This window comes from Zosterops lateralis (genome assembly GCF_965231275.1).
Source record: "Zosterops lateralis genome assembly, chromosome: 2".
Classification (NCBI taxonomy): domain Eukaryota; kingdom Metazoa; phylum Chordata; class Aves; order Passeriformes; family Zosteropidae; genus Zosterops; species Zosterops lateralis.
The window spans coordinates 68,133,145-68,150,098 of NC_139763.1; the positions used below are offsets into that span (position 1 = coordinate 68,133,145).

Here is a 16,954-nt window from a genome sequence, read left to right on the forward strand (position 1 = left end):
GGAAAATTCCCTCATTGAAGTGCACAGGGAATACTTAGAGGTTTTCTTTCTTCTGAAAGCTCAGTGCCTTTGAAAACCATTCCTGAAATTTTTATAGCCTTGGGTTTGTTTTGGTGAGAAGGGCATGTATGAGGTAGAAACTGCTTTGAAACTCTCAGGTTCTGTGACTCTGCTTTCTTTGATTTTGTTCTTAAAATACATCTTTATTGAAATTTTTTCCTAGAGTTATTATTTCAGGCTGAGCAGACTTTAGCACACTGATTCCTTTTCATAAACAGCTGCCAGCTGTGTTTTGTAGCTTGAAAATAGATAAAATACAATTGCAAGGTGATTGCTGGATTATTTTTTATGTGTGCATCTATTACTATATAATCATTCATGTCAACTTTTTATTTTAAAATTTATTGTACTCTGCCACTTGACGTAACATAACATGGGAAGTAATTGAAAGATACACCATTTTACTACAGTTCCACTTTGTCAGCCCATATGATGTGTCCAGTCATATGAAACAGACTGGCTTTTATGAGAATTATTGAGTGTATAGAGCCCTCATGGCAGGAGCAGTAACTCATGACACTGTCACATTCCAGAGATATTTTCACAGCCTTGTAGCAGCCACAACCAAGGAAACAAAGAGATTTTTACCTCCCTATATGCCACTACATGATCCCTCAAAAACAGTTTTAAAAGGGGGCTTCATGTTTTAAGGATTGCTCTTTTGCCCTGCCAATATAATTAGAAGTCAGAAGGATTTAATAACTCATTTAAATCTCTACAGTGAATGAGTACAGCGCAGAAAAGTGTTCCAGTGACTGCTAGTCAACTGAGAAAATATTTATTAACATAATGCTTTTATCTGCAGATTCACCTTTTGCAAAGAAGATCAAATTCATTACCTGATTTTTATAGATAAAGAAATTCTAACAATTTACTGTTAAAGGTTGCAATGTAAAGTAAATATTTGGAAGAAAAACAAACAATAATCCCAAACAACACAGCTGCTTTGCTGATGTTTATTTATTAATGTCTGTCCATAATTTTACTTCCTGCTTTTGTTTCCATGGATTTGTGAAGCAGCAAGTCAGAGATCAAACTTGTTTTCTGAGAAATAAGCCCCTGCATGTTCTTTACATGCCTCTCAGTGGCAGATGTATATCCTGTTTTCAGACCTAGCATTAAAAAGTGCAGTAGTCTCTGGTTTTTAATGCAGCTTTAATTCAATTTAGATGTAATATCTGTAATAACATTTCCTTTACTTCCTTCCATGGTACCATCATAGTACATCTTGTATTCTCAGGTGGAAGAGCTAGATAGGCTAATCAGCATCCTCCATCTGTAATGATTGCCTCTGCAGTGCTCCTTTCTTCCCTCTAAATGTTAGCATCATGGTGCAAATTTTCAGCCACAAAATGCTGTTGCTGTCATTCAGCTCTGATGACACCATTCCCTTCATTTCATACAAGGATAACCCAGTCCAACTCTTAAGTGAGTGGCTTATATGGGGATTGAACAACCTCAGCATTATTAATGCTGTTCTCTAACAGCATCTGTATTTTTCATTTCATCTTCAGGTTGACCAAAGCAGCTCTGAGCCCCTCCATCATATCTGCTCCCCCAGTTCAAAAGGCTGTTTACCCATCCAGTACACAAGAAAAATGCCTCTGATTGTAGCTGCCAGTCCTTGCCCTCAAGCACACCTGACACTTAGTTTCCTGCTGAGACAACACAGGTATTTTAACTGAACCTGACTACTCCTATAGGTTTTAGCCTGTTCCAGCATTCCCTTAGTTAATAATGTTGGGGGTTAGGTTTGTTCCTTTTTTACTTTAAAGAATTTTTTCCCCATAAGTTTCCAAGGAGACTAAGTGTTGGATACTTAAAGAGTACTTGACCAAAACAAAGAGGCGGCCAAAGATCAGTTGGGGAGATTTTTCTTTATCTGTTGTAACTCCAGAAGGGAGAGGGTAACTGCCTTCTCTGATAACAAGCCAGCTGTTAAAAACCAGGTGGGGCATTGTTTCTTATCTCTGCTCACTCTTCCACTGCCTCCCAAGCCAGCTGTTAAAAACCGTGTGGGGTATTGTTTCTTATCTCTGTTCACTCTTCCACTACCCCCATGGGAATATCTTCTGTTAATGGACCGTTAAAGCTCACCGATGGCATGACACATTTCATCATCCTATTGTGAGATGCTCCGCCCAGGGAGAAGGAGCCAAACCATTTCCACCAAGATAAGAAGAGCCACAAGTGTCACCAGGCACTCTGGTGTTCCCACAGGACTCCCAAAGGAAGACTGGACCCACTTTGGGACCCCTGGCTCCACAGGACCATCTCTGCTTCCAACAGGACACACCTGCCCCTCCAGGAGGGCTGACTTTGGACTGTTTCCAATGCCCTGACCAACAGGGCATCAGGTTGTATTTCTGACTCTGTCAGGGTTTTCTGGGATTCCTTGTTTGTTTGTTTGCTTATTCTTTTGTATTACAACATTTGTATTTTTAATATCCCTAGTAAAGAACTGCTATACCTATTCCCAAAATCTTTGCCTGACAGCCTTCAAATTGCAAATTTATAATAATTTGAAAAGGGGGAAGGGGGGAGCTTACATTCCAAGGGAGACTCCAATCTTCCTTGGCAGATACCTGTCTATCCAAACCAAGACAAAGGTGCAATGAGTCACCACTAGATTTCTCCTAATGCTGATATCCCTGTCTACCTGATCCACACCAGGTGTTTCCAAACAAGACCCATGTCACAGGGACAATACTAGCCTAGCTGGAAGGACTTTTAATCTCTGGACAACTTAGTGGCTCTAAAAGCAACTCTCATGTCAAACAAGGAGTTAATGTCTTTGTTTTGAAAGAAATGAACTGCAAAGGTCCACTTCTTCTGCAGGGAAGTTCTGCCTTAAGAGATGGGTTAGACCTGCTTCCACATGGGATGCCTTGCACTCACAGTGGCTGCCTCTGGGCTTCTTGGGATCAGACTTAATTCAGACTCTTGCAAAAGAAACTGTTCCCAGACAGTTTCCCTCAAGGTGGAAAAAAAGTAAAAATAAGTAGTTGTTTGAAAAGATCATGTATTAATAAATCCTCACATTTATGCATGTCAGAAATGTTATAAAGACATAAGCTCTATTCTACATTCTTGTTTTGATTAGGATGCCAGTAGCAAAACCAGGACTGAGTGCATTCCTTAATTTCTTGAACACAGTCTGCATTTGCAGTCTGCAGGGTAGGCACTACCTTGTGCCAAAGGATATAGGAGAGAAATGTTCTGCCCTCCTGAGCAGCACTTGATCTCAATTTGCTTTTCCTCTTGTGCTCTTTGCTGTTCTGCACTGGATTCTAAAATAGATAGGTACAATTTTTCTGGCTTCATTTGGGCATCAAGTCAGTAGATCTGTATATAAGTCTAGTTTTGCACTCATTTATTGCCTGTGGATGCAATGGCAAGGAATGCTTCCTTTAGAGAATGAACAACAGAACATACCTTGAAGACTTGTTTGTACTAGTAAGCTCAGGTTCAGCACCTGCTCGTCTCTCTTTCCCTTGCTTGTGGAAGGAGCATGGAGAGGAGTTCAACCTTAAACACTCAGACATTCATCATCCCTTCTGCCTTTTCACCAGGCAGCGCTGATGACACATCTCTGTTTTGTAGAAAGGTTGCTGCTTTTTGTCTTATCTCTGCTTTACTTTACAGCATCAACCACTCTGAATTTATGGTCATTTGAGGTCTCACCTCTCCAAGAGTGAGGACACCACTTTCAGAAAAGCTTCCAATGTCTGACACTAACTCTGATCTATGACTGATGTTCTCCTTTACAGATACTAATATAAATAAAACTAACATTTTCTCACTTTTTCTGATTTGTAGGTCCCAAAAAAAATTCCCTGTTGTTGAGGATTTCTGTTTTCTCCACAGACTGTTGCTGGGCTGTTCCTAATCTCTTTCTATGGAACTCAGGGAAATTGTCCCCAGCTACCCCATGATCTCTGCTCTGTGCTTGGTACATTAAGCACTGTCACACTGAGTCCCACCCAGCCCATGCAAAGGTGGCACAGGAGCAGCAGCCAGTGCTGCTCAAATCACTGAGAGACTGTGAGCACAGCAATGTTTATCCTCCTTCAGCATAAACAGGATTGATGAGTGTGAGTCTATCATAAAAGATGTTTGCCTGCTGGGTAAATGTCTTTCTTCTAATTGTTTGCTAATTGGCAAACAGCTAGCCCCACTTATCATCAAAATTCTTTCTCTGGAGAAAATGCAGCCAAGAGTTTCATAAATCCTTCTCCCTCATCCTTTTTAATTTTAAAAATTGTTCTAAGTATCATTTGGTAGCTATCACCTAAGGAGGCATTCCATTTGAGTTAATCAGCTCCTGCAAGGTTATCTGTGATCTATCTGAAAGTGCCTTAGCCAGCATCTTGCTTTCTGTCTTAATTAGCAATTACTGGCCTAAAATTGTCACTTACCATAGGCATTTGTACTGACCTCTCAAATTAAGATCATCCACAAAATTAAAACTGGAAGAAGCCTATTTGGTCACTTACTCTTGCACTTCAAAAGTGCATTTATTATTCATGGTGTGTGGCAGGGAATATAAGCGTAGCGTATGATTGAGAACACCGCAGGTGACTCGTCTTTGAAATGTAAATACAATTAATGAGTGTACCTGTCTTCCCTCAGGATCTGTCCTTGCCTGCTTTGTCATTCTGATTCTTTCCTTCTTCTCTTTGATGGGGCTCCTGATTTTCTTCCCTTTCTTCTCACTCAAGACTGAAATAACATTTTGCAGAAGGATTCTGAGTGGTATAAAACACAGGAAATATTCCACAGATTTCTCAAAACACGTGCTTTACTAGCATGCCTTTCATATTTCATTGTGACCAGGAGTGAGCTAAGTGTTGCCTTTATAGTTTGGCACAAAAATCATTTGACATGAACATACTATCACAAGTTTAAAAAAAGAACACCAGCTTGCTTGCAGCAAAAGCCCACATTGGCAACATTTAGCTATAGTGAAACTGTGCCATTCACCAGCTGTCACACACTGCCAACTAAAAGCATCACATTTCATACAGCAAAGTAGATTGTCCCAGGGAAAACCAAGAAAAATTATTTGGGGACACATGAGGTCAGTCAAGAGAGAAAGCAGCACAGTAAGTCTACAGCTCTCAGTCTTCAACTTCCCCCATGCTCAAACTTTATTCTTTATAACTGTATACAGTGGATTGCAAAGAGATTAAAACATTCAAGACCAACACCTACTCCATGTCTTGGACAGAACTGGAAATAGGTCCAGGAAGGTGCCAGGACAGAGTTGGTGGCTGCTGGGAGAAACAGATGGACCAGTGGTGTCAGTGGTGAAACTACACCCTTGTAAATAGCTGATGCCTCACTCCTATTTAGGAAGTGCCAAACCCACCTCCACTGAAACATCACCTAAGGCTCAAATGATTGGGACACAATTTACAAACTCCAAGATTACTGAAACAGAGGATACAATGTCTTCCAGAATTCAGCACACACACTGTATGCAACTGTAGAAGACAGATAACTTGTTCTAAGAATGTTTAACTGTTACTGGGGTCAATTTACGAATAAGCAAAGCATCCGCGGCTTTAAAAAGGAAAAAAAAAAAAAAAAATAAAACCCTGGAGTAGGAACCAGGGGTCCTGGTTAATTTGGACAAAAAATAATTTTGAAGACAGAGGAAATTTTGAGTTAATTTCTCAATGTGTTGAAATTAATGGCAAATTATTTTAATCTTAACCATTTTGTGAAATGTAATTAATTCCTGACATGCACCTTGCATGATATACTATTGATTAGCCTTCAGGGTACATTCAAAAATAGAGGTCAAATTCTTTTAATAACATTCCTCATAGGAGTTAACACTTGGACTTCAGAGATGGGGAATAAAGTATGAATGTACCATTCACCCCTTGCACAGCTGATCTCTGCAGAGCAGAGAAAGTTTCAACAGAAGAAGTTGCTGACCTTATTTTCTTGATCCTTTTTTTTACACTGGTTTCACCTCTGGCTTTCTGTGCTAGCATGCAGCTGACTCCCCTGCAACCCCTCAGACACCTTCAATGCTTAAGTCTCGCATGGGAGGGAGAAGCGTGGAGTTTCCATTTCCACCTAGCAGGAGGTGTCGCTGGATGAAAGCGAGGGTAATCCTCTCAGCAGGCAATTCAGCAGCAATTCTAAGCAGGTCTCAAAAGATGAAATCAGCTAAAGAAATGGATCATCTACAGGTTGGGCCTGTGCTAGTCAGTGTTCAGGAGTCTATCTGCACTGCCTCTTCCACGAGAGTCACCAGGCAGGTTGCTGTGCCCAGTGTAGGTCCAGCACAGCACTGCTGCTAGGCTGTGTGTGTGCAGGCTCAGCTGGACTCGATCTTAGAGGCCCTTTCCAACCTAAATGACACTGTGATTCTATTCCAGGCTGGAGAGGCAGCTGTGCCCACCCCAGGAGATGCTTGCTTGCCAGGATAACATTCTGTATTTGTGGTAAAAGGATTTGCACCGGAGCCCCATGAGGGGAAAAAAAATGGAAGAAAACTCAGTTTTATTTCTGCCAGCCACCTGCATGAGCTCAAGGGTCCCTGCTCCCTGCAGCAGGGCCCAGCAGCTCAGTTCTGCATCACAGTGCCTGTAAGCAAGAGCTGCAACTACCCCTAAGGGAGGGGAAGCAGAATCTAAGGCAGTGAGGCTCTTAAAACATTCCCAGAAAGCTCTTAGTGATCATCATCACAGAATCTCTCAAGGTGGAAGTCACTCCTAAGGATCATCAAGTCCAACTCTGTGCTCTTCATAGGACGAACTAAAACTAAACCACATGACAGAGCAAGATCCAGACACTCCTCAAACTTGGTGACACAACCATTTCTCCTGAAGCCTGTTATGGATACTAAGTCAAAATATCTTGAAAAATTACTAGCAAGGAAAGACATGTCAGAGACTTTTAAGATATTGTGCCCATGTGTTTAAATTTGTACTCCAGATTGTGGAAGACAAGAGGCGGGAATAGGATCAGCAGGGGGAAATGCTGGCTCTCAGGAAGAATGATAGCCATTTTCTCTCACAGAAATCCTGTCATTATACCATCTTTCCATCCTTGGCTACTCCTGATTCATCCCAGGTAGAAAAGGATAAAAAGGAAACTTCAACAAGAAGCAGCAAGAACACCTACAGAGATTCATATTGGGGTTTCTGACTTGTAGACAAAGCTGCTGAGGCCTTTTGAAAGAGCAAGTTGCTCCTTTGCCCTGACAAACCTCCCACACAGCTCCTGCCTCTCCACCCTCCACAGCCACCCCTGTGCATTTCACAACCCCCTACATACATTCCTCTTCTCCCACATTAGCTTTTGGGGTGGGTTTTTTGGGGAGGGGGAAGTGTTTCATCATCCTATGAATTGACACTTTTACTTTATCACACACTATACTTTAGAAGTAGGGAAATAATAAAAACCGTTCAGCTTTTCAAAATCAGTAGATAAGGCTCTGGACAGAGCAGAGCAGTTTTTATGTGCAGTAATTATGCCCTCTCTATTAGAAAGCTGTGTCCTACTTTGTAATGAATTTAAGTATTCCTTTCCACTATCACTGACTAATTTAATGTTTCTCCAGGATCTTCTGACAGTGAATGACACGTCACAATATGACAACTTACCATTGCTGTGGATTTAGGTGACAAGCATATGGAAGAAAAAAACCTCTCATTTTCTACTTCAGGAGCCCAGTTGAGCAGGAAACAGGGCAGCACCATCTTACTGAGAATGAATCTGAATGCAAGCTGTGCATTAACACCCCACATGGAACCCTTAAGTTCTTGAGAACAGCAGCAGTATTTAATTAACTTAAGCTTTATATACTGTCTAGTAATAGCCTAAATTAGCATGGTGAAAACATAAAGAGCATGAATTTAGTAATATTTAGAGTACCATGGTACATTGATGTAACATGTGAAAGACTATTTTTATCATCATTATTATTACTTTGGGAGGTGTTTTTTTCACTTTTCTTGCTGCTTGTATTTATTGGGATTTTTTTTTAGCTTCAGTGGCTCCCTTCAGTCTTACAGTGTGTGTGGGATATCCCACCTTTCTGGAAGATGTCTGCATCAAAGCAGATGAATGCATCTAGGCAGTGAGACAGTCTAGAACACCAGTCCAGCATCTTTTTTTCATATTTTCTACAATTTATTTTGCCATTTAAAAAATGTCACGTATCAGTTTAAGAAGTGAAAGATATTTATTAAAAGCTGAAACTTTGCCTTCCATTAAAAAAAAGAGTCAAAGGAATAACTTTTACCTGAACAGCATTAAGCAGGTTGAGGTAAATCCAAGAATGTCAGACAGCAAGTCGACTTGTGAAGGTCTAATCCTTCTAAACAAGGTGTTCCATGTGATTCACAAGCCACACCAAATTACTGCTCCTCCATAATTTCAAGGCAACTTCTTACAAAGGGAAAAGAAAGAAAGCATTTGCTGTGAGCACACCACAGAAAACACTGAGGCTAACAAAAAGAAGCCAGACAAACACTAAGATGTATAGATCAGCAGGCAGAACATACATGTTCAAGGCAGAACATGGAAAAAACATATTTTTCCTTCAGCTTTGCCCATCTGTGATTAACAAACAAAAACCAAGCACACAGCACCTGTGTTCTCTCTTCTTAATGTCAGCTTACAAATACTGCAAAGCAGTTCTGATCTTACACATCTTCCAAGGCAATGTGTTGTCTTTCTAAACGGCCAATGCATTTTGTATGGATCTAAAGATGGATTTGCGGCTGTCAAACAAACATTGTTTTATTAAATAGCAAAAAAAAAATAAAATTTGACTTAGAATTAGATCCACATATAATCAAGCACTGACAAGCAGAGATTTGCAACACCATTGGTATCTTGATGCAACATTCTGTGTGTGACTTTGGGCATCAGAGTTAGAACATCATGTCATCCAGCCCATCCTCCATGAACTTCTTGTAAATTGCCATAAACTTTGCAACAAATGCTTCCAGATGATAAATGGCTTTGCTGCCCAGTTGCAAGCGGTGTTCATAGAAGGCCGCCATCTGTGCAACTTCTCCTTTCAGTTGTCCATCACAATTATTTAGAAGTTCTGTCAAGAGACCCTAAAATGGGAAGAAACAGGGCAGTATTTGAAAAATTAGATATTTTTTGTTAAGACGATAACCTTGGTTCTCTGAAAATAACCAAGCATTAACCAACAGTTCACTCATTAATCCAACAGAAAATATATTCATTTACTGGAATAATTTATGCCTTAATAAAAGAAAATTAATTAACCTCATCTCCAAATACTCTAAGTATTTGCAGTACATTGATGACACATTTACAATAGAGATACTGCATGTAGCACATGGCCTGAGGGGAATTCTTACCAAGACAGCAAGTGTATTAAAACCATTTACTTCTATCTTGACAGCATCAAGCACAAAGAAAAACAACATGAATAAAAAACAAGGAAACGGTTATTTAGAATTTAAGTGTCTCTGTCTCTATTTATGAACATATTTATGTGTAGAAACACAAGACAACTTGACTGCAATACTTTAGTCATTACAAAACCCCAGACTGCATTATTTTAGAGGCAGCAATAAAATCATCACAAATCCATCTCAATTAAAACAGCCAGGATTAAGTGAGAAGTATCTCTAGACCATTTCAAGCTTATGAAGAGGGAGTGGGTAGAGAATATGCACCTTTTTCCTCTCAAACACAGCAACTCAGGATCTACTAACCTACTGTAACAAAAGAATGTTAAAGAAACATCAAAGTACCAAAACCATCAGAAAGCAGAAATTTGTTAATATGAAAAGAAATTATGTCTGACGGCAATACAAACATTACTAGGCTAAGTTCCTAACATTATTTTTGATCTTTGTTCTACTCTACCTGGCTTCAGCATTCTTTCATCCTGCTTAAAATAAAAACATGCACATCCCATTTGCTTTTTTCCTCCCAATGTGACATCTACCTGAATAGTCCTGCTGGTCTAGCATCCTTCAGCACGCCTCACCACAAAGACATAGCAAATGTTCAACTCATAACCACCAAACTTTTATAAAAGAAAACCAATCATATTAAGATTAGCCCACAGAATCACATAATCATTAAGGCTGTGAAAGACTACCATGATCATCAACTATGCTTTAATATAGTAACTGGCTGAGAAGTCCAGGAGGCTAAGAATGTCCTCCTTTATTTTTACTCAGCTAGAATGCTGTTTTTCTTTGACCACTGAACAAGTTTTAGTCTGTTTGGAAAAGACACAGCTTTTCATCAATAGTTGGATAATTTATGATGTTTTGGTGTATTTTTTAAAAAAAGCTTTAGTTGAGACTGTCACAGTATAAAAATTTATAACACATGAAAAGCTATACAGCTGAATTACCTTCATTATAATCTCAGGAGGGATGCAGTGTGTCAGGAGTTCATAAAGCCGTCCACGGACCTCTAAAAGCCTGTTGGAAAGACACCACAAAATATGAGAAGTATGATCCCAAAGCAGACTCATCTCTTCACAACTAGCGAAATACACTGCAGGAAAAGAGGCAATCCAAGAAAACTTTCTTTTCTGCTTTTGGGTATTATTTTAAAATTAAAAGCATTGCATGAATCAATTTCAATTCAAAGGCTGCTTATCACCTTTTACTCAAAAGATAAATGACATGTACTCTAGTTACAACGGTCTCAGTTAATCTGGAAGCTACAAGGCTATTATAATTTGTCTCAGGATTGCTTCCCTTTAATTCTTCTTCATATCTAAGTTATTTATGCTTAAGACTAGTGAGGAGACACAAACAATTTATTAGAGCCAGAGTTCCTTTATGCTGTTTTTCTGTCCTCATTGTTTATAAGAAGAGGTAAAACAATTAGGTGGCAGAACTGACACAATTAGTCAATGCTCAGCTTTTGATAACAGGAAGGCAGATGCTACAAGCATTTAAATTAAGTGGTATCTCATGCAAGTAGTACATGGAACACACTAAAAGGATCAAGCTTTGGATATGACAGTGAGATGGATACAGGGGTCATCTCCTGATGTGCTCAAAAAGAGCAATCATTTCTCACTTCCAGTTCTTTTACAAAGGTGCTTTATGCTAAAGATGGTCAAAGAGAAACTTCAAGTAAAACAAACCAACCAGAACAACCACAAACACCCACCACTCCCACAACCAAAAAAAAAAAAAAAAAAAAAAAAAAAAACAAACCAGGAATCACAACATGCAACTAAGCCTATGCTCATTATAGATTATTAGGCTTTGACAGGGAAAAGCAACAGTTCTTCAGTTCCCGATATTCATTCAGCCTTCTCTGGCAATTTTTAAAGCTCAGCTCCTCTGGCTGCAAAGTACCAACTCCAGTAGAAATACAGAAAATTACACACAACTGGAAATGCCACATTTTTGAATACAACTTTTTAGGTTCCACAGTACATGGAAAACATAATTTATAGCTCTTAACAAGTGCATTCACCTACCTTTGTGGTGTTTGTTGACCAACAATTGCATTTGCAGTTTCTCTCAAATAAACTTCCCAGTCCATCTCAGGAATGTCTTGATCAGCAGTAAAAGGATACCTACAAAATAATATTTTTTAGAAATTACAATCCAAGCAAATTACTGCCTGTTTTAACGAGGCCTTAGAGGCAAGGTCATTTATGTGTGACAGTATAATTTACATTAATTTTTGCAGTGACTTACTGTTGTACTCTGCAGGACTCACACATAAGTAGAGCTTTCCGAAGATTCCTGCCAGATTTCTCTGCAATCCTTTGAGCCAGTTCCTGAGGAAGAGTCAGGCCTTCCTTCTTACACACACTGGACAAGACATGGCAGATCTAGACAGAAAACAGATAGCAGGGAGTACAACACTTAGCAAACTGTTCAGCACCTACAGGTTCTCCAGTTAGAAAGATTTCTGGACCAGAGATGGACCAGTCTTTCATAAGCCATGCTTGGCAAGTCATCCAACACAAAGGAAAGGTAGGTTATTTTGTGAAAATAAAATATAAGTCCACAGCAAGAACTTATCTAGTAAGAATTTCAAAGTAACTTTAATTTTGCTTCTGTTTCAACATACATCTTCAATGCTGGGAGCAGGCACTCGTACAGCCAGGCATCTGCTCTGAATGGGTCCTATAATTTTTGACATTGAGTTGCAGCACAGGATCAACCTGCAGGTCGCCATGTACTTCTCCATTGTTCTTCGCAAGGCATGCTGAGCATCTTTAGTGAGTTTGTCAACTTCTGTTAACAGCACCACTGAAAAAAGGATTAAACAGAGTGGGGTTCTGTATTAATAGCAAATCTTTCTGAGAAAAAAATACTTTTGACGTAAAAGCAATAATACCAAAATAAGTGATAACACACAGAAAAAAGGCAGCATGGTTCCACAGGCAGGAAAATAAAGATTAAGATTACCTGTGTGCCTTTTTGACTGCACAATCTTCATGCAATATACAGGTACAAACAAAACACTGAACGGAAATCTCCCCTTGATTAAAAAGTATTTTGACTGGTTTTAACTGTTTTACTCACCTTTAAAATCTCGTTGAGTACTTGTCTCAAGCTGCTGGGACTGTGCCACTGTCTTCAAGAGCTCCTGAATTACCACACGGTCATTGTTTCCTGCATCACTGTACCAGGAGTTTGAATAAATCTTGTTTTAAAACAACTTTATATTGCATATAAAATACATTCTCCAAAAGTCAACTAAATGAGCAAGAATGCTAAAAGAATCCAGAAGCTGCTAAGGTAAAATTAAACTAACACCCACATACTTTGTTGAAAGCTACCTCCTCTATAATAAAAACAACCCAAAGCTTATGCAGCTGCAACTGGATTAGTAGAACTGTATTCAAATGTAGTAAACCCATTGTTACATGTTTTATTAACTCATTAAAATAGAACATATTTTCTTCAGATGAGAAATCTAAACTTTTGTTACCTACAGTTTGAACCAGGACACACAATGTAAACTTTTTTACTCATTACAGGAAGAACAATTAAGCCTAACCACATAATAGGATGCCTGACTCAAAGGATTGATGCAAATGTGGGGTTTTATTCTACAGTCCTTCCCAGAAATTCTCTTCCTCTCCCTGTTAGCCATTAACCCCATTCCATGTTACACAAGATGCACATGACTTCACCATTGTTATAATTCAGTCAAACTTCACAGGCCATTGCACAGCACAGAGGTTTTACTGTCTGGTCAGACATAAACATGGCAATTGCTCAGTCACTGAAAGCCTATGAATCAGGATATTAATTCTTAATCAAAACTCAGCATTTTCATATTTAAATGGAAATATAATCACTTTATGTTTCAAGCTCTAAGTACTCTAGAAACAAGAAAAGTGTTAGTAATATCAGGTAACAAGAAAAGTGTTAGTAATATCAGGTAATCAGAGCTGGATTGAATGGTCACACACTTGATATCACCAAAATGACATATTCAAAACAGTGACTACTAATAAGCCTCAGCTTTTATTGGTAATTAACTGATAATTATTTGTGTCTGTATTAGAATACCAGTAGACACTCACTAATCAATGAACAGATTAGCTGAAGAATGAGGTTTTAAAGGACACCTGGCACAGTAGAATAACTTCTAGAATGCAAGGCAGCATGAGCTTTGGTTTAGCAGTAACCAACACCTCCCAGTGCACAATGACATTCACTCATTGTGATTTAAAGCAACATTATGGGGTTTCAGGTAAATACAAACATTTGGTTTCTGTCTTTGAACTACCACCAGCAATTTCATAACTGCCAAAGATGTAGACAGCTTTATTAGAGCTTCTGTGGTTTAAATAAATTCTGACCTCACTCAAGACAGTATTTTGTGGTGGTTTTTCCCATGCTCTAAACACTTTATTTGTAGAGTTATAGGGTAAACCTTTCTTTCTTTCAAATTCCTTAATTTTTGTATTTGTGAGAGAACTAACAATATAGAGGTGTTAGTTCCAGTAGAAGTTCTCAATTTCAACTGAAATGGTGAAATCTGTCAATCCAGAATTGTTTCCATTACCCAGTCCTCAACATCAATGTGCATATGCAGCCAGTTAACCAGAACATTTCTGCCTTTAGTATACAGCTATCCAAATTTTTGTTCAATTAAAAATCCTCTCCCCTTTTGCAGCCCAAACCTATAGACCATTATCTAACTTGCTCAGGCAACAAATCAGGCCATCAGTCCCTCACACACCCAGGCTGAAGGCACTCACAACACAGCCAGTGGCTTACCTTTAAAGTGAGGCATTTTTACTGCATTTATTATGCACTGCACACTTACCTTGGGTTAACTTCAAGGTGATAATTACTTGCAATGGTGCTAATTTCAATCTTCTTCTTAGAAGGTGCCTATGTAGAAAATAAGCACATTAAGTTTCAAATCTCTTACAGCTTACACCTAGCTAAGTCACAGGCAAACCAAGAGTCTCAGAGATCAAAGAACTCCCAAGACACAGGCTTATCTCCTATGGTCCCAGCCCCACCTCCAAAGAAAAAAGGAATACTGACACATCATCCAGCCAGTAAAACAGCAACAGCAGAGATGCAACTGTCCAGACTGAACTGTAAACAATAAATTAAAAAACCCACTCTGAACAAAAACAAAAACCTACACCACAGGAACAGCCAACCAGACACAGAAAACAGGAGAGAACCCCACATCCTAAAAGCCTAAAAAACATCTGGAAAATAATTTGTTCATATAACCAAACTGGTCTGATTAATTACATAAAAAAGATTTAAGATACTGGGTGTAAAATAAAAAAATAATTTAAAAAACTCAAATAAATACAAAGACTTCATAAGGGAAATATGTCAGTATTTCCACATTACTTCATAGCAGACGGGAGATTTATTTTTTTTACCGTTATACTCTGATGCTCAATCCTCAGTTTCTCCACTCCTGCACCATATAATTCCCTTAACAAACACATTATTCTTGTCTTTTTTCCAGCTCCTGATGGTCCATACACCAACAGATGAGGAAAGTCGCCACATTGAACCTGAACAAAAAGAAACAAGATCAGTTAACTACCTGATATTTTTCCTTATAAGATCATTTATCTTTCCATTTTCACCCAAGTTTATACTAAATGACTTTTCCAGCTCCATCACAACACAGCACCTAGAATTAAAATTGCTGAAATCCTTTCCTAGAGCAATGTTTCTCATAAAACATCCTATTTTTCTGAAAGCCACATTTAACTCATTCAACTTCAAACACCTCACTGCTCGAAAAATACCCCAGGCAAATCAACAACAAAAACAAACCCCAAAAACCTCACTCCAACGTTTATATGCTTCCCACGGTTACTAAAGTGACAGCTGTGAGAAACACATAGACAAAAGCTTTGAAACAAAGTTTAAAGCAGGTGCTCAAATATATAGTTATGAGATACATATATATATATATATATATATATATATATACACACACACGTTTAAGAGTTTATTTCCTAAAAAGCGTGACTTGGAGCACATCTCACCCGCAGAAAGCACCTACATTAGTAAGATATCACCCATCCCTGAGGAAGTGAATGTGCCAGTCGGCACATTTGGCAGGGAAAGCAGTCCTGCCTTCCATCCCCAGCTGCTCGGCCCAAAAATTTCTGCTAACATTAAGCAAACAAGTCAAGCCCCGTTCCCAGGGACAGTGAAACCAGCAGGAAGGACATGTGCACGCCGCTCCTCAAAGAGTGGAGCCACAGATTCCCTTGCAGCCTTTCCCTCGGCATTAAGGGCTCTGTCCCAAGCAGGGCACGGGCTCCTCGGAAAGCCAGGAAAGCCTCCTGCACGGAGGGAAAGCTCCCGAGCCCGGAGGAATCCCAATTACAGCGTGGGCCGGGTTAGAACGGACCACAGTGGCCCGACCCCCCAGGGCACAGGGTACAGGATTGCAGCCAGATGGTTCCCGACTATCCCCAGGGATGGAGACTCAGCCACCCTGAGCGATCTGCCCCAGGGCCGGACACCCGCACAGCTAAGTTTCCCCCCTCATTCAGGGCAATGGCGACTCCGGGGGGATTCTCGCTGCGGAGAGGAGAGGACCGAGAGGGCCTGGAGGCTGCCGGGGCCCCGGGCAGTGCTGACTGACCAGGTTGCGGAGGCGCGCCGCCTGCTCGCGGTGGAAGTCGAGGCGGGCGAGGGCGCCGGGCCGGTGCTTGTCCGCCCACAGGCTCATGGCGCTCCAAAGCCCGCGAAACGCCGGCGGGAAGCGCGCTCCTACGGCGGCCGGCAAGGGACAAACTCCGCCGGCGGCCCCGCCCCGCCGCTCTCTCAGAGAAGCGCGGGGCCGCGCCCCAGCCCGGCCTGGGCGGGGATCCCTGTTCCGCCCGCCCGGGCCGTGCCACAGCTGCGAGGGTTTCCCTTCCCAAGGGACACAGACACGCCCTGAGCCGTGGCGGCCACCCTGCTCCTCAAGGCTTTGACAGAAGAGCCCCTTACCAAGCGCCGCGCAGGAGTTAACTCTGCCCGCGCCGAGGGGGAGAACCCTCCCAGCCTCAGCTGAAATCACTCCTCTTGCCCATCATTTCCAGGAATCACAGGATCAGTTAGGCTGGAAAAGACCTCTGAGGTCCAACCTGTGGCCCAACACCATCACCTCAACCAGCCCATGGCACTGAGTGCCACATCCAGCCTTTCCTGAAACACCTGCAGGGACAGTGACCACAGCACCCATTCCAGTATCTAATTGCCCTTTCTGTGAAGAAATTCCCCTAAACTTCCCATGGAGAAACTTAACACTACAAAGACTTGGTCGAGGGAGCTTTTGGAATGTGCATTCTCCAAAAGCCCGTAACATCTAAAAAAGGCTTGATTTTATTTCTTGTTATTTGGTGGAGTCATCACTGTTGTCTTATTGATAATGACCACTGTGCTCTGGTGATGTTCAT

General features: G+C 40.6%; 1 protein-coding gene across 1 annotated transcript; it reads right to left on the reverse strand.

Moving 5' to 3' along the window:
- Window positions 1–8,180: 8,180 nt before the first annotated feature.
- RFC3 (replication factor C subunit 3) lies at window positions 8,181–16,258 on the reverse strand. The gene is made up of 9 exons (XM_083854998.1): window positions 16,156–16,258; window positions 14,927–15,064; window positions 14,344–14,411; window positions 12,585–12,682; window positions 12,127–12,308; window positions 11,748–11,884; window positions 11,525–11,623; window positions 10,436–10,505; window positions 8,181–9,152 (listed from the first exon to the last, which is right to left on the reverse strand). Exons 1-9 carry the CDS (start codon window positions 16,240–16,242, stop codon window positions 8,961–8,963), a joined length of 1,071 nt encoding a protein of 356 aa, XP_083711124.1. The 5' UTR covers window positions 16,243–16,258; the 3' UTR covers window positions 8,181–8,960.
- Between the last annotated feature and the right edge of the window lie 696 nt (window positions 16,259–16,954).